Source organism: Nerophis lumbriciformis, linkage group LG09 (assembly GCF_033978685.3).
Source record: "Nerophis lumbriciformis linkage group LG09, RoL_Nlum_v2.1, whole genome shotgun sequence".
Taxonomy (NCBI): Eukaryota; Metazoa; Chordata; class Actinopteri; order Syngnathiformes; family Syngnathidae; genus Nerophis; species Nerophis lumbriciformis.
In genome coordinates this window covers 31,576,594-31,597,358 of record NC_084556.2, presented here as the reverse complement: position 1 = coordinate 31,597,358, position 20,765 = coordinate 31,576,594, and the positions used below count along the sequence as shown (strand labels likewise).

General features: G+C 38.6%; 2 protein-coding genes across 4 annotated transcripts in view; one reads left to right on the top strand and one right to left on the bottom strand.

Annotated features, from left to right (window-relative positions):
- zswim7 (zinc finger, SWIM-type containing 7) overlaps positions 1-12,108 on the top strand; it is an 82,909-nt gene extending 70,801 nt beyond the window's left edge. The window contains exon 6 of the mRNA XM_061961980.2: positions 11,879-12,108. The gene's annotated coding sequence lies outside the window, so the exon portion shown is untranslated. The remainder of the gene's footprint in view (positions 1-11,878) is intronic.
- The window catches only part of specc1 (sperm antigen with calponin homology and coiled-coil domains 1), a 163,765-nt gene continuing 147,101 nt past the window's right edge, over positions 4,102-20,765 (bottom strand). For 2 of the 3 annotated variants that reach the window (XM_061963338.2, XM_061963340.2), the window contains 3 exons: positions 20,177-20,293; positions 9,421-9,480; positions 4,102-6,639 (listed from right to left, as the gene is read on the bottom strand). In XM_061963338.2, the coding sequence (XP_061819322.1) occupies positions 6,547-6,639; positions 9,421-9,480; positions 20,177-20,293 (270 nt within the window). In that variant the 3' untranslated portion in view covers positions 4,102-6,546. The remainder of the gene's footprint in view (positions 6,640-9,420; positions 9,481-20,176; positions 20,294-20,765) is intronic. The other variant, XM_061963339.2, reaches the window with a different exon arrangement.

Genomic DNA, 20,765 nt, shown 5'->3' with positions numbered 1-20,765 from the left:
TGGACAACCAGGTATGGTGAAGATGAGATCCTTTTTTTTAAATATTAATAAAATAAAATAAGATAAATAAATTAAAAATATTTTCTTGAATAAAAAAGAAAGTAAAAAAATACAAAAACAGTTAAAGGGGAACATTATCACCAGACCTATGTAAGCGTCAATATATACCTTGATGTTGCAGAAAAAAGACCATATATTTTTTAACCGATTTCCGAACTCTAAATGGGTGAATTTTGGCGAATTAAACGCCTTTCTATTATTCGCTCTCGGAGCGATGACGTCACAACGTGACGTCACATCGGGAAGCAATCCGCCATTTTCTCACTTTCATCGGTGTGTTGTCGGAGGGTGTAACAACACGAACAGGGACGGATTCAAGTTGCACCAGTGGCCCAAAGATGCGAAAGTGGCAAGAAATTGGACGAAATTTGTTCAAAATACGAGGCTGTGGAAAAGCCGACGAAATGGTCAGTCGTTTGTTCCGCACACTTTACCGACGAAAGCTATGCTACGACAGAGATGGCAAGAATGTGTGGATATCCTGCGACACTCAAAGCAGATGCATTTCCAACGATAAAGTCAAAGAAATCTGCCGCCAGACCCCCATTGAATCTGCCGGAGTGTGTGAGCTATTCAGGAACAACGGACCTCGGTAGCACGGCAAGCAATGGCGGCAGTTTGTTCCCGCAGACGAGCGAGCTAAACCCCCTGGATGTCTTGGCTCACACCGTCCCTTATGCCACCGAAGATGATCAAGAGAAGAATATCGACCCTAGCTTCCCTGGCCTGCTGACATCAACTCCAAAACTGGACAGATCAGCTTTCAGGAAAAGAGAGTGGATGAGGGTATGTCTACAGAATATATTAATTGATGAAAACTTTATTCATTACTCGCGGTTTTACGTAAATTATTATACATAAACTGTGTTTACCAATAATTTAGCTTAAAAACATTTATTTTTTTCAATCATTCGAGTACATTCGGGTGGTCTTGTGTAATGCAGTATTTTGTGTCTATTTAGGTATGGTTAACCTGAGTGCTGAAATCGTGGAAAAATATATGTTCTTAGCGCCTGAAATGGGCTGTCTGCACTCTCAAAGTGCATGTTGTTGCCAAATATATTTCATATGCTGTAAACCTAGTTCATAGTTGTTAGTAATTATCTTATCAGACAGTGTTAAGCCGCTGAAATCTGAGTCTGAATCCGAGCTAATGTCGCTATATCTTGCTGTTTGTTTGTATTGGCATCACTGTGTGACGTCACAGGAAAATGGACGGGTGTATATAACGATGGTTAAAATCAGGCACGTTGAAGCTTTTTTTAGGGATATTACGTGATGGGTAAAATTTAGAAAAAAACTTCGAAAAATAAAATAAGCCACTGGGAACTGATTTTTAATGGTTTTAACTCTTCTGAAATTGTGATAATGTTCCCCTTTAAATAGAAACAAGGGGGACATATTAGAGCTGAGTGTGCCTAATATAGGTGGTAATACCACCACCTATCATTCATCTGTGATGAATGATAGGTGGTGGTCGGAGGGGCCGTTGGCGCAAATTGCAGCCACGCTTCCGTCAGTCTACCTCAGGGCAGCTGTGGCTATGAAAGTAGCTTACCACCACCAGGTGTGAATGAATGATGGGTTCTACATGTAAAGCGACTTTGGGTACTGAGAAAAGCGCTATATAAATCCCAGTTATTATTATTATTATTATTAATTAATGAAAATGAGTAAAATTAACTGTTAAAGGTTAGTACTATTAGTGGACAAGCAGCACGCACAATCATGTGTGCTTACGGACTGTATCCCTTCCAGACTGTATTGATCTATATTGATATATAATGTAGGAACCATAATATTAATAACAGAAAGAAACAACCCTTTTGTGTGAAAGAGTGTGAATGGGGGAGGGAGTTTTTTTGGGTTGGTGCACTAATTGTAAGTGTATCTTGTGTTTTTTTATGTTGACTTAATAATAAAAAAAGAACGATACCGATAATAAAAAAAACGATACCGATAATTTCCGATATTACATTTTAAAGCATTTATCGGCCGATATTATCGGACATCTCTAGTTAGCATATCTCTAAAATAGTTTGTGAATTAAACTACTCAAATCAACAAAGTAAAACATTTATATTCTTGAGCTGTGGTTCTCAAACTTTTTTCACCAAGTGTGCCATCAGGGCCAGCAAGGCCTTCTCTGCTGGCCTAACATAACCAGAAATCATGATCATAATTAAAGATAAAAGGAATTTTTTTTATATACTTTTCCTAAACATGTAAAAGTATTCATATTCTCTTCATGTCATATTATGCTCCTTCCAGCGCTGTTGTTTTTAGATTAGAGTTTGTATCCAATTAGAATTCAGCTAGCTTATGTTGCCATGCTGTACCAAATCTGCCCGGGGCCTTCAGAATCCACAATGCAGGCATCCGTGTACAGTTGATAGATAATTGCGATAGCCAATCAGATCACGAGTTGTTGTCAGTAAGGCCTGCGAGATGGCCTCACGTTCAACGTGACATTTACGCATCCTGTGATTGGACACTCATCGGGACCGTTAGCGGACGAATTTGAGAACACAGAGTTGAGAGACATGCAGTTGCCAATAGCCAATCAGATCGCAAGTTGTTGATAGTAGCCCATATAGGTAGCCTGATGTTAACGAGACTATGTTTGGATATTCACTTGTCATTCCAAAGTGAGTATCCATTCACAAGTTGCAATTTGGCCGGAAGTGTTGCGGCGTAGCAGAGAAATCACCGATACTCACTTTTTTAACCCACAAAGAAGGAGAACAAAACATTGTATAGGTGGCAGATTTATATTTGCAAGGCCATTTTGAAGAAGGATATTTAAAGAGAAACTACATCTTGTGAGACGATGTCGGCGATGAAATGGGGAAATGCCCGCCATTTCCACTCGAATCAACCGACTACGAGGGGTACCACTGGCTTATACGGCGTCGAATGGGTGCTACAAAATTTCTTAACATGCTCTAACTAACTCAGGAAGTCAAAACACACATATATAAGAGCTTTTGTTCGCCACAACTCACATTTAAACACTGAACATACAGACATCCAAACTCTCGTGGGACACTGCCACACTCGTTTGTTTTGGTGCCACCTAGTGGACATATTAATTAATTAAATTAATCTCATGATGCAGTAAATTGAATGATGCGGACACGTTTGTTACTGGACACTTTCTAATACGCCTCTGCCTTGAAGACTTTGTATCTATAATTAATATGTAACTATAATTATTTACTTCTATAAGTTTATATTTAGACTGTAATATTGTTCAAATAAGTGCTTCTCAATTAATTTCTGTTAACCCCTCTAACATACACACACACACACACACTCACTCTGCTGCGACTATAAATAGTATAATTTTGTCTATAAAATTGTTGTAAGTACACCTCTGCATAAGAAAAGAAAAAATAAATTTAGATAAAACTTACAACAAAGAATAACTTTGATTGCATATTTTTTTAGTCTGGAACAGAAAATATTTAAAGTGCATTAATTTGCCTGACAAGTTTAAACTATCAACATTTTTTGACCAACTTGAACCATTTTATACTGAAAAATACAATTGAATAAATTTAATAAATAATACATAATTTAATTCAAATGGAACAGAATCATTAACTAAGTACGACCACAAAATAACTACATTATTTTGTAGTTTAAAAACACTTTAAACTACAAAATAAAAATTAATAAAACCATTTATGCTGATTTTTTTAAATGAGAAAATCAGGATTAATGGCTACAATGAGCACAATTTGTAGTGCCCAGCTTTTTGAAGCGGAGTTTGACGCATGATACTGCATGATGATGATAAAGTATGTTCCCCGAGGTCACACGTGCACTCCAACACTCTTTTTTTCCACGAAAAAAGAAAAGAAAAATGTGAGCTTTGCTGTTTTTGTTATCTGTATACACTGTATCATATGGAAATGTCTATGGTCAATTAAAACATATATTAATACAATATGATGCAATAACACATAATAGGTCATCTCTTAGTTTAGAAAATGCTACCATGAATGATAAGAAAAGGAAAGAATGACATTACTTTATTAATCCAACAGCTCAAATTTGACATCATTAAATAACAAAATGCACAAATGTTTACAATCAAACCCCTTAGGAAGTGTAAATAAATAAATAGCTTTGTTTCCTTTAAAAAAAAAAAAAAAAGTATGCACGGCATTTCTTCAGTTTAATCTACACTACACAGATATATCTATAAATATTTAGCCTCAATTGTATTTATTTACCTTTTGAAGAACTGTATGATTACAACTTTGTAGGAAGAGTTTGAGGGCAGCCCCATGTGACTAAAGCAAGGTTCAATAAGGCACGTTTACATAAGTTTGGTGCAAAATAATTTGCAGCCAACCTCAAGCCCTTCAAATACTTTTTTCAAACTACCCAAAAAGAGTGGAAGCTGCAAAGAGAAGAGCAGCTGTATTTAAGTACTTCACTTTCTGTACTGCAGATATACAGTGTATCCGAAAAGTATTGATGGCGCTTTCTTTTTCCACATTTTGTTATGTTACAGCCTTATTCCAAAACGGAATAATCAATTTTGTCCTCAAAATTCTACTCACAATACCCCATATCGACTATGTGAAAACGTTTTTGTTTTTTTTAAACTTTGCAAATGTATTTAAACTAAAAAATCACATCCTTTGTTGATGCACCTTTGGCAGCAATTACAGCCTCAAGTCTTTTTGATTACAATGCCACAATCTTGGCACACCTATCTTTGGGAAGTTTGGCCCATTCCTATTTGCAGCACCTCTCAAGCTCCATCAGGTTGGATGGGAAGCGTTGGGTTTTATCCAGGATGTCTCTGTGCATTGCTGCATTCATCTTAGTTTAGTCAGGGAGGTGACCAAGAACCTGAGGGTCACTCTGTCAGAGCTACAGCATTCATCTGTGGAGAGAGGAGAACCTTCCAGAAGGACAGCCATCTCTGCAGCAATTCACCAATCAGGCCTGTATTATAGAGTGGACAGACGGAAGCCATTTCTTAGCAAAAAGTTTCCCAAATTGCACCTGAAAGACTCTCAGACCATGAGAAACAAGATACGCTCTGGTCTGATGAGACAAAGATTGAACTCTTTGGCGTGAATGCCAGGTGTCATGTTTGGAGGAAACCAGGCACTGCTCATTACCAGGCCAATACCATCCCTAAAATGAAGCATGGTGGTGGCAGCATCATGCTGTGGGGATGTTTTTCAGTGGCAGAAACTGGGAAACTAGTCAGGATAGAGGGAAGGATGAATGCAGCAATGTACAGAGACATCCTGGATAAAACCCAACGCTCCAATGTGAGTATTTTATTTTATCTTAATACATTTGCAAAAAAAAAAAAAAAAAACTTTTCACATTGTCATTATAGGGTATTTATTGTCTGTATAATTTTGAGGCCAAAAATGAATGTATTCTTCTTTGGAATAAGGCTGTAACATAACAAAATGTGGAAAAAGTGAAGCGCTGTGAATACTTTCCGAATGCACAGTACTATAAAGCAGCTGCAGTACTACTGCTGCCCGGTCTTGATGCAAAAAAAAATTAACTTCACAGGAGTGATATGATGAATGTGTAGTCCAGTATTACAACAATGCAGAGTGCAAGGTCTTCTAATAAAACAAATATTTCACAAACTTTTCAGCAATTGTTTCAGTATTAAATCCGCTTCAAGTCCCCCATGGCAGCACATGAACAACAGAAGTCCCTGCATTTTGTTTTGTTTACATTACTTTAAGGGCGTATTCACACCTGGCCAATCGTTGGACCACGATTGGAAAAGGTGGTCTGGGGCACGGTTCCACTTACATAAAAGGACTGACAAGATCGTTTCACGTAAGGTTTTAATGATAATTTACACATTTAATTTAAGAAATAAAAAGACTAATGATAATCCAAAAGGCACACTTGCTCACCCATGTGCATAATTCCGATGTCTAATTCAATGAATGGGATTGCTCCTCTTGCAAGTAATTAATAGCAATATAAATAAACAGTATGTCTACAAATCTGACTGGGAATGATCTACAGTCAGAGAAATTGCAATAAAAGTGAAAGAGAGAGGAACAAGAGGAGCACGAATGGCCGAGTGCAAGTACGCACTTAAAGCCACTTCCATCATTGAAGAGTGTTGATCATGTATTGATTATGTATTGATCAGGTATCGATCAAATAGCAAAGGCCGGGTTTTGGCAGAGTGACAACAAACTGCACAAACAAGTTTGCATGGAGTGAGAAGAGAAAGTGAAAATGAAGAAATTGTGGATAAAACCAAAAAAGTCCCAGATAGTGTGGCAGTTTTTTGGATAAGGTCTGTAAAAATAGATGTCCCACCATTGTGAGTGTGTGTGTGCGTGTAGACCATTTGATTAGAAATTAGCTGCTCAACAACATCCCAGTGAGTTAAGTGCCAGCACCCAGCAGGTGGATTCTTTGAATGTAGTGCAGACGTGTCAAAGTCTTCGACCCACCACCACCAAACAGGAGTCAGGTCTCAAAGTAGGTGTAGATCTGTGAGACATACTGCATGACACTCTGCCAGTCGGGCCTGTCGGTCTTCATCAGCTCCTCAACGTTCTGCTTGGAACAAAAACATGGACAACATCAGACCGACACATTTTGTATAGTGTTGTGATGAAAAGAATAGCGTTAACTAAACAATGAAAATAGAAGAACTGCACGGATGAATGCTGAGTCCTGACAAAAACAAAAACTCTCTGCTTGCCTCACAAGACCTTATCTGGCAAAGAGAAAGAATGAGATGATAACCATAGAACTAATGGTGGTGATGTGTGTAAGTGTCTCGGTCGGGTAAGGGATGGGCACCGATCACCAGTTCCATAATGTAAGCCGTAGTAACCAGACCTAAGACAGAAGAAGCTATAGGTGCTAAGTGAATGCAAACTCCAACAAGTGCTTGGCGGTGATATCAAACAAGTAACGTCATGTTAGTAACATGGCGTCCTGTCACAAGTTAAGTTTAGTAATAAGTCCGACACTCTTTTTGAACTTATTACTAACCTTAACACGCCAACAGCAGCCCTCATAACACCACTAGCACCACAGCGCTAGGCTAGCCAGTAGCCACAACGACACAGCACTTCTTAATTATACACCAGTGACAGTTACAGTGAGCCAGGTTGCATTCAGGAACCCTCGGAATTATGACGATCGATATTAAAAAATTAGCTTTAAGCACTTTCTCTATGTTCGGTATTGATGCAATAAATATGACAATTTGTTGACGATTTTATTACTTACCTATTTTTAGAAACGTAGGCACACCGGATTATAAGGCGCACTGCTGATGTGTGAATGTGTGTGTGTGAATGTGGAAATAGTGTCAAAGCGCTTTGAGTTCCTTAAAAAGGTAGAATAGCGCTATACAAGTACAACCCATTTACCATGAGAAGCTCTATTCAGGTCTATTTTCAAACAAAAGGCGCACTGGATTATAAGGCGCATTAGAGGGGTCATATTATGACTTTTTTCCCACATTTAAAACACTTCCTTGTGGTCAACATAACATGTAATGATGGTTCTTTGGTCAAAATGTTGCATAGATGATGTTTTACAGACCCTTTTAAGCTGTTTCTGACCGTCTCTTCGGGATTCGCCATTTTGTGAGCTGTCTCAACTTTGACAGCGTCTTCTCCCCGTCATCCGTTTTGTAACGGTAGTTTCTAGCGCGTCCAGATATAAGTTAGAACTGGGGCGGGGTGACTCGGCTGACAGAGCGGCCGTGTCAGCATCTTGAAGGTTCCAAGTTCGATCCCCGCTTCCACCATCTGAGTCACTGTTGTTGTGTCCTTAGGGAAATTACTTTACCCACCTGCTCCCAGTGCCACCCACACTGGTTTAAAAGTAACTTTCACTATATATGTAAAGCACTAGCTTTACAAAGCCACAGAAGCGGTGTGGTTTTGTAGCTTACCAAAGTTGGATTGTAACATTTTGACATATTTTTGAGCGCTGTGTGTAATGTTTCATATTCTGAAAGTAACATCAAAGTTTTGGTGTTCTTGTTTACGGGTACTTGCAAGCATCATTTATTGAACAGGCGTCAGTCAACTTGCAGTCCACACGCATATCTTATGTATGACTGCCATCTACTGGTCACACTTACCACTAACCCATGTACCAAATAAAATTGCTTCGAGGTCAGTAAGCACAACCAGAATTAATACGTACATTAGTGGAACCAGGTTATAAGGCGCAAGCATTTTAAGTACGCCATAATGTCCAAAAAATACAGTAGTTATTATTTATTTTATGTAATTCATGTATTTCAATTATTAGTCTGTTCAATTTGAAGGTCACAAAATTACATAAGAACAAAACGTTTGAGTTTTTTTTGTAAATTTTTGACAAAATTGTGCATTAAAAAAAAAAAAATGTAAGTACTCCAGCACCCCCTGCAACCCCGAAGGGAATAAGCGGTAGAAAATGGATGGATGGAAGTACTGGCAGGCGTTGTTCAAGCACCGGCACCATTTTTCAAGTAATGATTTAGTACAAGTGTTGGTTAAAATGTAAACAATACCCATTCCTAGTAATGGCTCATACAATATGGCTGAGATGATAATAAACAATAAACAATAATGTCAAACAAAGTATGTTTTTACGCAAGTCTACTTTTTAACACAGTTAAGAATTTTAATGCTCGTTTCAAAATGTGTTAACGACTATGAAGATGTTGTGATGGATATAGTTTAACCCGAGACAATATAATTTCTATTCTACAATTAGTGTCCCGGAACAGATTAAAAGTGTTACACTACAAGAGATGAACCAAAACTTGTAGCTACAAGCGTCCACTACACAAAAAATGTGAACTTTGTTCAGAGTGGAACATTCCTTCACATTAAACAAGTTCTTGTGGAAGTTTTTCTGCCTCCATAGAATAATGTTTGACTATTGGATGTATCTGAATATTTTGCAGTGGTGGTGTGCTGGGCCTCAGGACAGGACGCTGTCATTCTGTGGTAATAAGGTACAACGTACAAAATATGAAAAACTCAGACTAAACTGTAAAAGACTTCAATGTTGTTGTGGAAGATACGAGTAACGAATGAAATCCAGTTGGAGTGAGACATGCTAATTAAGTATAATCAAAGAGCTTCTATTTAGTCATTTTATGATAAACTGTGACTGCCACTGATGTACTTGAGAGTAAAAAAGATACCAGAACACTCCTGAAGCAATCCTGCAAACAAAGAAGTTGCTATGCTAGACGACAGAAGACAGTCAGGAGGCTCGTAAAGCTGAGTTGCCTTCAGTGAAAATTGTCAAATCAATCGATCCCTCTATGTGGTCACTTGGTGGTCAGCTTGTGGGTGCACATGTGACTTTTCTACTCACCAAGGAGGTTTTGATGCCAACGCTCTCAGCAGCCTGAAAAGCCAGAGTCAGATTCCGAATCTGAAAGAAAAATGAACCATCACTGAAAGATGACATTCTCTGCAGTGAGTTTGTACACTATCATTATAACTTAATGCTAGTTTAAGTGGGAATCCAAACAATATACCGTGTTATCATAGAGCAGAGGATCTATTTTGATACATTTTGTACATTAATCAGTCCATCCAGGAACTTGCGATTGCGCCAATTTACACAAATTAAACTAATCTCCATGAATTATGCGCGGCCTCGCAACTTTGCCTACACGTTTTGGCCGTCATTTTCGCCTTTTAAACTTGTCACTGAGCGGCAACTATCTCATCAAAACGTATGTTTCTTGTGTAGACGAAGCAGAAACAGCAACGTGTAACAAAAACTTTAATTAACACAATTCTCGTCAAGACATATTTCCAGTTCCCGTTTACAGCGCTAAGCCTTCTGGGTAATGCAGTAATTGCAGCAATTGCAAACAATAAGAATAACCCTTTTTTGCAACAATTAATCAATTGTTTAACCCTGATTTTAATAATATACCTCGCAGACCTACAGACTCCCTTTGTGAGCAGTTTGCAGACCACTTCAGAGAAAAAATAAACACCATCAGATGTGACATTTTATCTTCTCACACTGCTATTAATCCATCTGAGTGTCTGTTTTTACCTGTGGAAACTCTGGACAGTTTTGTCCTGGTTAATGCTGAGATGCTTGACAGGGTTTTTTTCTGCAATAAAACCCACCACATGTCTCTTATATTCCATTCCAACCAATTTTTTTAAGAATATTTTTTGGTTCTTTGAGAGAGGAGATTTTAAACATCTTAAATTGCTCACTTCAAACGGGGGTCTTTCCTGCTGCTTTTAAAAAAGCGGTGGTGAGGAAAAGCAATTTAGATGCTGACAATTTTAATAATTACAGACCTGTATCAAACTTACCATTTTTAAGTAACATTTTAGAAAAACTTGTTTTCAAACAATTATATGATTTTTTTTAAATAATCACAATATTTTAGAGAAGTTTCAGTCTGGTTTTAGGGTGAACCACAGTACAGAGACGGCCCTTTTAAAGATCGTGAGCGATCTACAGGTTGAGTGCTGACTCTCAAAAACTGTCAGTCTTGGTTCTACTGGATCTTAGTGCTGCCTTTGATACTGTAGATCAGTGGTCCCCAACCTTTTTGTAACTGCGGACCGGTCAACGCTTTAAAATTTGTCCCACGGACCGGGGGGGGGGGGTGTTTGTTTTTTTTGGGGGGGTTTTTGTCATAAAAAAATACAATCATGCGTGCTTACGGACTGTATCCCTGCAGACTGTTTTGATATATATTGATATATAATGTAGGAACCAGAATATTAATAACAGAAAGAAACAACCCTTTTGTGCGAATGAGTGTAAATGAGTGTAAATGGGGGATGGAGGTTTTTTGGGTTGGTGCACTAATTGTAAGTGTATCTTGTGTTTTTTATGTTGATTTAATAAAATAAAATAAAAAAATAAATACATTTGTTTATTATTTATTTATTTTATTTCTTGTGCCAGTACCAATCGATCCATGGACCGGTACCGGGCCGCGGACCGGTGGTTGGGGACCACTGCAATAAATCACCTCATTTTAAATAGACTGATCCACCTGGTGGGCCTCTCTGGTACTGTTCACAAATGGTTCACTTCCTATCTCTCAGACAAAAAATTATTGGTAATTGTGGATACATGCTCCTCAAAAACCCATGAACTCACATGTGGTGTGCCTCAAGGATCAATTTTAGGTCATATTCTTTTTAATATTTACATGAATCCACTTGGCAGTGTCATCAGGAAACATGGAATTAATTTCCACAGTTATGCTGACGACACACAGTTGTATATTTCCATGTCTCCTGATGACACAAGACCAATTGATACTCTGTAGTTGCATTGCAGATGCAATTAAGGAGTCCTGGATGGCAGATACATTTTTACAGCTTAACCAGGACAAGACTGAAGTCTTGGTCATCGGCCCTGAGAGAGAAACACATATCAAAACTACAATCATTGTCTCCAACTCCATCACTACAAGTGACAAATCTGGGCGTCGTGTTCGACTCTGACCTTAGTTTTATACCACATGTAAAAAATATGACAAAAACATGTTTTTATCATCTTAAGAATATAGCCAGAATTAAATAGCTATTAAATGCTTATATTACAAGACGTATAGATTATTGTAACACCCTGCTTTCTGGTCTTCCTAAAAAGGTTATTGCACCATTACAATTACTACAAAATCCAGCGCACATGTCCTGACGAAGACCAGAAGGCGGGCTCACATTACACCAATTTTAAAATAACTGCATTGGCTCCCCGCGTGTTTCAGGATCGATTTTAAGGTTCTTCTTATGGTTTATAAATGTTTTTTATGTTATTGGGCCTTCTTATCTTTCAGATCTGCTTTTACCCTATGAACCTTCACGGGCCTTGAGATCCTCCGACACTCATCTCCTCGTTATTCCCAAAGTCAGGACACAAAGTCACGGGATGGCATCTTTCCACCATTACGTCCCCCGTCTATGGAACAGCTTGGCGGAAGACCTCAGGGCTGCGGAGAATGTTCATGTTTTAAGAGTAGGCTTAAGATCCATCTTTCAGATTTGGCTTTTACCTGATATTATTTTACTGAAGTCATTTGTATTTTACTTTTTATCCTATTAGTTATGAAATATTTTATTTAGTTATATATATATATATATATATATATTTTTTTTTTTTTAATTAATCTTCATATGTCTTACTTGTATTTTATTCTTTATCTCTACTCATGGTTCTTACTATTTTACAAGTTTTATTATTTTTATTTTCCAACGTTCCTCAGATGAGCCATCTGCATCAGGGGTTATCGGCCGTGCTTGTGGGGAAGCTTTTGTGTCAGCGTCCTGGTGGCCATGGTCTGATGACCTCCTGGTGCAGATGGCTCCTGTGATGGTGTTTACTCACATGTCACTTCTGTACTCAGCCATGCAATCATCGGTCCATATAGTTGCATATGTGTGTATGTTGTGTGTGTGTTTGGTATCTGTGTCCGTGCGTACCTATGTGATAATGGGGGATATGGGTTACCGGGGTATTGTTTTTAACTTTGTAAAACACTTTGCGTTGCATTTTTTATGTATGTAAAGCGCTTTATAAATAAAGCTTGATTTGATTTGATTTTGATTAGTATATAAACATTTACTTCCTAGTGTACATGTATTTACATTTGTATTTAAACTTTATTTATCCAGTGTAAAGAATTGAGAATACATTATCATTTTCAATGCTAACCTATCAAAGAACATTTACGTAACCGAGATGTTGGAGTATAATGATAATCTCTCAAAGTCGCTTATCTACCAACAAAAATACAGCTATAGATCATTCTCAGCAGTTCACAAACAATCTTAATGTTAGGGGGTAAATGTGTTGGAACATAAATGAAGGTTTAAGATGAACAACTACTTTTCAAGCGTAAAACAAACGGAGAATGTCTGCAACTTGAGCATGACAGAGCAGACAGCAAACAATAAGAAAGCCTTTGGTGGTGTTTCTGTTTATAATTGTCATTTATTATTACTTATAAATAATTACAACATTGTAGTTTGACAATGCCCTGAGTATTAGCTTTTACTGGTATCTAGTGTCTACTTTTAAGTCTGTGCAGTATAAAACAAGTAAAACATCAATACAGTATTTGTTTTTCAATTTGTGTTACACTAATGTGCTTTTTAGGTTACAAGGAATTTTTAAAACAAATTCATAAAATTACAGGCTGATTCAATGTTAGTAAAAAAGCCTTAAAACATTGCAACTAATTGAAAAACTGCTGTGAATTCAGGTATTTTAAGCAATCACAAAAAAGCATGCAATATCCTAGAGCATGGGTGTCAAACTCTGGCCAAATTCGGCCCGCCGTGTAATTTAATTTGGCCCTTGAGTATATCAAATTAACATTAGAGCTGGCCCGCCAGTATTATACAGCGGCGGTGGCGCTGTAACACAACATTCACCACTAACATACTTGCCAACCCTCACGATTTTCCCGGCAGACTCCCGAATTTCAGTGCCCCTCCCGAAAATCTCCCGGGGCAACCATTCTCCCGAATTTCTCCCGATTTCCACCCGGACAACAATATTGGGGGCGTGCCTTAAGGGCACTACCTTCAGCGTCCTCTACAACCTGTCGTCACGTCTGCTTTTCCTCCATACAAACAGCGTACCGGCCCAGTCACATAATATATGCAGCTTTTACACACACATAAGTGAATGCAATCATACTTGGTCAACAGCCATACAGGTCACACTGAGGGTGGCCGTATAAACAACTTAAACACTGTTACAAATATGCGCCACACTGTGAACCCACACCAAACAAGAATGACAAGCACAGAACATCCGCACCGTAACACAACAGAACAAATACCTAGAACCCCTTGCAGCACTAACTCTTCTGGGACGCTACAATATACACCCCCCAGCTACCACCAAAAGTTGATATTTACCTCAGAATGCTGCAAGTAGAAAAGAGGCATTCCATTTTTTATTTAAATTTTATTTAATATACCATTGATGTTTTTTCGTTGGTTTTTTGAAAGTTGATTTTGCACTATTAAGTTATATAAGCGTTGCTTGTTCAATATTCAATGCAAAACTTGTTTGGGTCCCTATTAAAAGGTTAATTTGTTCAACCTTGGCCCACGGCTTTGTTCAGTTTAAAATGTTGGCCCACTCAGTATTTGAGTTTGACACCCCTGTCCTAGAGGGACTGATTAAAGATGCTAAAACAATCCTATGTGGGTCAATTTTTGGTAAGCTATCTGAACAAAACATTAACAACTTAGCTTCGTGGTACAGGTGATGAAGCAAATACTTAATAATATCTAATTAATTATTGTATTTAAATTTTACATTATGCTAAGGGCTGGTAAAAATGAGCTACAGGCCAAAATGTCCACAGAACAGGTGTATATTTTGTAAAAGCAACACTTTACACGTTCTAATTAGTGAATGACGAATATGAAAAGAATGCTGTTAAAAAATAAGATAATTTGTTGAAAAGTAAAGTACTGCTGCAAACATTTCCCCAAATAAAAAGGTAACCTGTGGTGAACGCGCAACAACTAAAACGATGCCGTCGTATCCGGGTCCTCCCTTTAAAGGGGAACATTATCACCAGACCTATGTAAGCGTCAATATATACCTTGATGTTGCAGAAAAAAGACCATATATTTTTTTAACCGATTTCCGAACTCTAAATGGGTGAATTTTGGCGAATTAAACGCCTTTCTAATATTCGCTCTCGGAGCGATGACGTCACAACGTGACGTCACATCGGGAAGCAATCCGCCATTTTCTCAAACACCGAGTCAAATCAGCTCTGTTATTTTCCGTTTTTTCGACTGTTTTCCGTACCTTGGAGACTTCATGCCTCGTCGGTGTGTTGTCGGAGGGTGTAACAACACGAACAGGGACGGATTCAAGTTGCACCAGTGGCCCAAAGATGCGAAAGTGGCAAGAAATTGGATGTTTGTTCCGCACACTTTACCGACGAAAGCTATGCTACGACAGCGATGGCAAGAATGTGTGGATATCCTGCGACACTCAAAGCAAATGCATTTCCAACGATAAAGTCAAAGAAATCTGCCGCCAGACCCCCATTGAATCTGCCGGAGTGTGTGAGCAATACAGGCACAAAGGACCTCGGTAGCATGGCAAACAATGGCGGCAGTTTGTTCCCGCAGACGAGCGAGCTAAACCCCCTGGATGTCTTGGCTCACACCGTCCCTTATGCCACCGAAGATGATCAAGAGAAGAATATCGACCCTAACTTCCCTGGCCTGCTGACATCAACTCCAAAACTGGACAGATCAGCTTTCAGGAAAAGAGAAAAGATGAGGGTATGTCTACAGAATATATTAATTGATGAAAATTGGGCTGTCTGCACTCTCAAAGTGCATGTTGTTGCCAAATGTATTTCATATGCTGTAAACCTAGTTCATAGTTGTTAGTTTCCTTTAATGCCAAACAAACACATACCAATCGTTGGTTAGAAGGCGATCGCCGAATTCGTCCTCGCTTTCTCCCGTGTCGCTGGCTGTCGTGTCGTTTTCGTCGGTTTCGCTTGCATACGGTTCAAACCGATATGGCTCAATAGCTTCAGTTTCTTCTTCAATTTCGTTTTCGCTACCTGCCTCCACACTACAACCATCCGTTTCAATACATTCGTAATCTGTTGAATCGCTTAAGCCGCTGAAATCCGAGTCTGAATCCGAGCTAATGTCGCTATAGCTTGCTGTTCTTTCCGCCATGTTTGTTTGTGTTGGCTTCACTATGTGACGTCACAGGAAAATGGACGGGTGTTTATAACGATGGTTAAAATCAGGCACTTTGAAGCTTTTTTTTTTAGGGATATTGCGTGATGGGTAAAATTTTGAAAAAAACTTCGAAAAATATAATAAGCCACTGGGAACTGATTTTTAATGGTTTTAACCATTCTGAAATTGTGATAATGTTCCCCTTTAAACTGCTGGAACTCATCACGATTACAACATATTTTAGATGACGTTTCATTACACTCTCAAAGCTTTTATTCCATCAGTTCAGATGTAGTTCGGCCGTAAAAGAGCATGTTTCCCTTTTTCTGCCTAAAAGGCGAGTCCATCAATTTGGTCAAAACATCTATGATAAAGGGCGAGCGAGGCAGTAATGGGATTAGAGGAAGGACAGATTATACTGAGAAGAGCTGCTTGGGCCTAAGGGTAAAGTCACTCAGCAAGAGTTATTAAAGCCAACCCCCCCCCCGTCTTTTGAATCATTCACTGACATGGGCAGCGCCGTGTCTCTGTCATCAGTTAAATGTTATACGCACACGGCTCATTTGTCACATAGGATGAGTCAATGCAGGTATCAGGTGTTTATTTATGTTTTTCACGCATGAAGGAGCCTTGTACAGGACTGATGCACGTTACATACCAAGTGACTGTTCACGTTTTGGGGCTGTCAACACCAAGCTATAGTTGCCAGCATATTATAGGTCAGTTATATGAAAAAGCAGCTAAACTCATTAAGAAAGTATGTGGTGTAATTATACCAATATGAGCACCGACGTCTAAAAGACATCCTCAGGGTTTGTTTTACTGCCCTGCTTCCATGAAAGTATTTTCTTGTCAAAACATAACCTTTGTGAATGAAACTATGTGCCTTTCAAACTATGCATGAACACATATTTGCTCACTTGCTGCATGTTGTAGGAACTCATGATTACGTATGACTGGACAAGAGGATGAATGTGGGGGTGTGGTTCTGTACATTATGTAATGTGTACAGGGGCGTCCAGGTGGGAGGGTTAAGTAGGGATGTTGTACCGAGGCCACGAACACGGGGGCCCGGGGCTTTTGTAGTTTGAAGATTTCTTTTCTGCTATTTAAATGATCGAAAATATATCATGAATGTTAGTATAAAATTGATAATCATTGTTCCACCTGGTTAGCGGCAAACCTAACTTCAAACACTTTTCTCAACACAAACATCATCAAAGGTCACCTTTAAGTATTCACACACAACACCAGCATTTTGGAACAAGGATGAAGAAGAAGAAAAGTAGAAATAGAATAAGTCTATGTGTGGCAGCATGGGCAAAAGTTGTGTACAAGTTACAATTTTGCATCTCATTGCCCATAACTGTGGTGCATTCAAGGACCCTTAATTAAAGATAGAAACAAATGTGTTACTAGTTTATAAAGACAGGGAGAGGCTTAATTCCTAGGAGATGAAAATCATAATAATATAATATTATGATTTGTATTACTCACTGAAGATAATCATGTGTGTATCAACTAATCTCTACTTTACACTTTAAAGTAAAGGAACATTAGACAGATTTGTAAACATATTTAAGTGAATAATGACCGGTTATAATATTGTTTTAATTCATATTCTGATCACTTTTTTTAAACTAAACAAAATAATCGATGTTTTAGATATGTAAATCCCACCTTTAAAGGGGAACTGGACTTATTTTGGGGAATTTTGCTTATCATTACCTCCATTAAGGTTTTATATACACGCTGTAAGTATACCATTTTTTTCGAACTATAAGGTGCACTTAAAATCCTTTCATTTTCTCAAAACTCGACAGTGCGGTCAATGGTTGTGCTTACCGACCTCAAAGCTATTTTATTTGGTACATGGTGAAATGATAAGTGTGACCGGTAGATGGCAGTCACACATAAGAGATACGTGTGGCCTGCAATATGATGGCAGTCACACATAAGAGACTGCAATATTACTCAAGTAAGCAACACCAACATTTTATATGTTCCATTGAAAATATAGAACATTACACACGGCGCTCAAAAATCTATCAAAATGTTTTAGTACGACTTTGATAAGATATGAAGCCGCATCGCTTGATAGATTGTACTGTGCTTCAACATACGAGTATTAAATATGGTGTGTGTATAACGCAAGACATTATCTGGCGTTTTGTTTCGCAATATTATGCAAAAAGAAACTTTTCTTACCTTCTGGTACTTGCTGATCTGTATTTGGGATCTGCATAAGTCCTGAAAATATGCGCGCGTCCGCCTTTGTAGTCAGTACCGACACCATAGTCAATAAGCTTCTTCTTTTTCTCTATCTTCTTGTTATGGGGAATTCACCCTCCGCTGTTGCCATTTCTAAAGTAAAGTAGTGTAAAGTTCTTACTTATAGCTGTCAGTAAATTTGCCATGAAAGCGCTAAAACATACTGGTATAATGAGTTTACATTATTCACTCAAGAAACTTTAGTTATTAGAGAGTTCCGGTCGGACGGTTGTTCACGGGACACATTTCCGACGTTGTTATTGCACTAGTGAGCCACGGATGAGGAGATGCTGCTCCGTGTTTGATTTAAGTAAAGTCTGAATGTCATTAAAACAGTTAGTTCCATCTTTTAACACTTCTTTGACTCCCGTTCTTGCACACTACACCGCTACAACAAAGATGACGGAGAAAAGACGCTGCCGAATTGAGCCACGTAAATAAGACCGCACACAAAACGGCGCATCCTGAAGCGACTGTCAGAAAGCAACTTGAAGATGGTCTGTAAAACATAATCTATGCAACATTTTGACCAAAGAACCATGTTATGTAGACCACAAATAAGTGTTTTAAATTTAGAAAAAAATCTAATAAATATGACCCCTTTAATGCGCCATTTGTATGAAAATAGACCTGGCTTGGTCCGCTCACTGGCAGTGCGCCTTATAATCGGGTGCGCCCTATGGTCCGGAAAATACGGTATATGTAATGTAGTAACAGGCACATCCATAATAACATGTAATATTAATGTACTTTGATCATTTTAAGCACACTGCAGCGCATCAATGTTACAGACGCATCACAACGTTCGCTTTTTACTTTAACAACATTACTGATGACCACTCACTGCAGACTTCATGAGAGCCAACAAACATAATAAAACATCACTTGCTGTACAATGTCTGCTGTCATTAGGATGCAGACTGTTAGGATGTTCATATGTTTTCGTTTAGATGAAGAACAACTCATAATCCTCACAAAGAAAAAAGGGGGGTGGAACAAAGCATCTTTTCGGGTCTTTTTGCCATTTTCGGGTCTACGTTGGATGCCAAAGTTGACCAACTTGTCAGATTATGTCCTCATCCTACTACTGTCAAGGTGAGAGGCATTATTTATAATCTAGAATAAACCTGTAAAAGAAAGCAGCTCACAAGTTCATGTGGTCAATAAAGCAGCATAAGAAAGTTACTTCTCTGATCAAGGCGCCGCTAAATATAGGTCCTTAATGTAACGCTTATAATAACAATATCGCTAATAGTTGGGTAATATTCAGGTCACAAAATGTAAATGGAATATTGTTGGTGCTTTTTGGATGGTTATTTATTGGGTTTTACGGTCGACAGATGGAATAGAGGCAATGATGTCTTGGCTCCATTGTAAGCGGACTTTTATCTAAAAGTTAGAATGCATTAAAAAAAAAACATCTGTGTTCTTGTCTCTCATAAGGATTGTAAATTGCTAGCAAAATTCCAAAACAAGTACAGCTCCCCTTTAAAAAGTCCCATCCATCTATTAATTTTCTACTGCTTGTCCCTTGCGGGGGGTGCTGGATCCTATCTCAGCTCCATTCGGGCGGAAGGCGGGGTACACCCTGGACAAGTCGCCACCTCATCACAGGGCCAACAGAGATAGACAGACAACATTCACACTCACGTTCACACACTAGGGCCCATTTAGTGTTGTCAATCAACCTATCCCCAGGTGCATGTCTTTGGAGGTGGGAGGAAGCCAGAGTACCCGGAGGGAACCCACGCAGTCACGGGGAGAACATGCAAACTCCACACAGGAAGAAACGGAATGTTTTGTGAGGCACATCCACTAACCCCTGTACCACCGTGCTTCCCCCTTTAAAAAGTCAAAAACCTAATTAAGATTGTAACAAATGTTTTAAAAAACGGGTTTTAACCAAATCCATGCAATTATTAGTTTTCTAGTGCATGTAAACATACTAAGTGTGTGTATGGGGCGTCAACGTTTGTTGCAGGGTGGGAAGACTTGTGTATGGGGGCCTAGTTTTGGAGCTACGCCCCTGAATGTGTACATGTGTGCGTTATCTATTCTCAAACTCATACATGCTATGCAGGCCAGTTGCAGTTGTGTGAGCATGTGTTAGTGTGTCCTTTTTGTACCTTATCTTGAGTGATGAGTTCCTGGTAAGGGATGTGGGCGGGCAAATAAGTGTGCAGGAGGGCGCAAAAAGCCAAGCCATCACTCCAACTGCTGCTGAAGTTGGTCAAGTCAATATTCTGTAGACAAAAAAACAACATGGAAGTTACAAACAAGCCAAAAACAATATTTAATAATAATAGTGTCATTGCCACATAACTTTGGCTATAAATGTAGCAGGTATGAATGCAAGAGGTCTATTAGTTCTTAACCTCTTAAACGTTGGCAGGTTTGCTGGAAAAAAATACACAACCAAAATAAGTAACAGTTTTCTTTGCGTCGAGAAAGTGTAACAGGAGTGAATGAAGCTGCTTTGTTCCTTAAGTTTTAGCGTGGAGCAGGGGTGTCAAACTCGTTTTCATCGTGAGCCACTTTGCAGTTATGGCTTCCCTCAAAGAGCCGCTTGCAACAGTAAATAATATATTAATATAATTGATTGAAACTTTTATTAGTAGATTGCACAGTACATTACATATTCCGTACAATTGACCACTAAATGGTAACACCCGAATAAGTTTTTCAACTTGTTTAAGTCGGGGTCCACGTCAATCA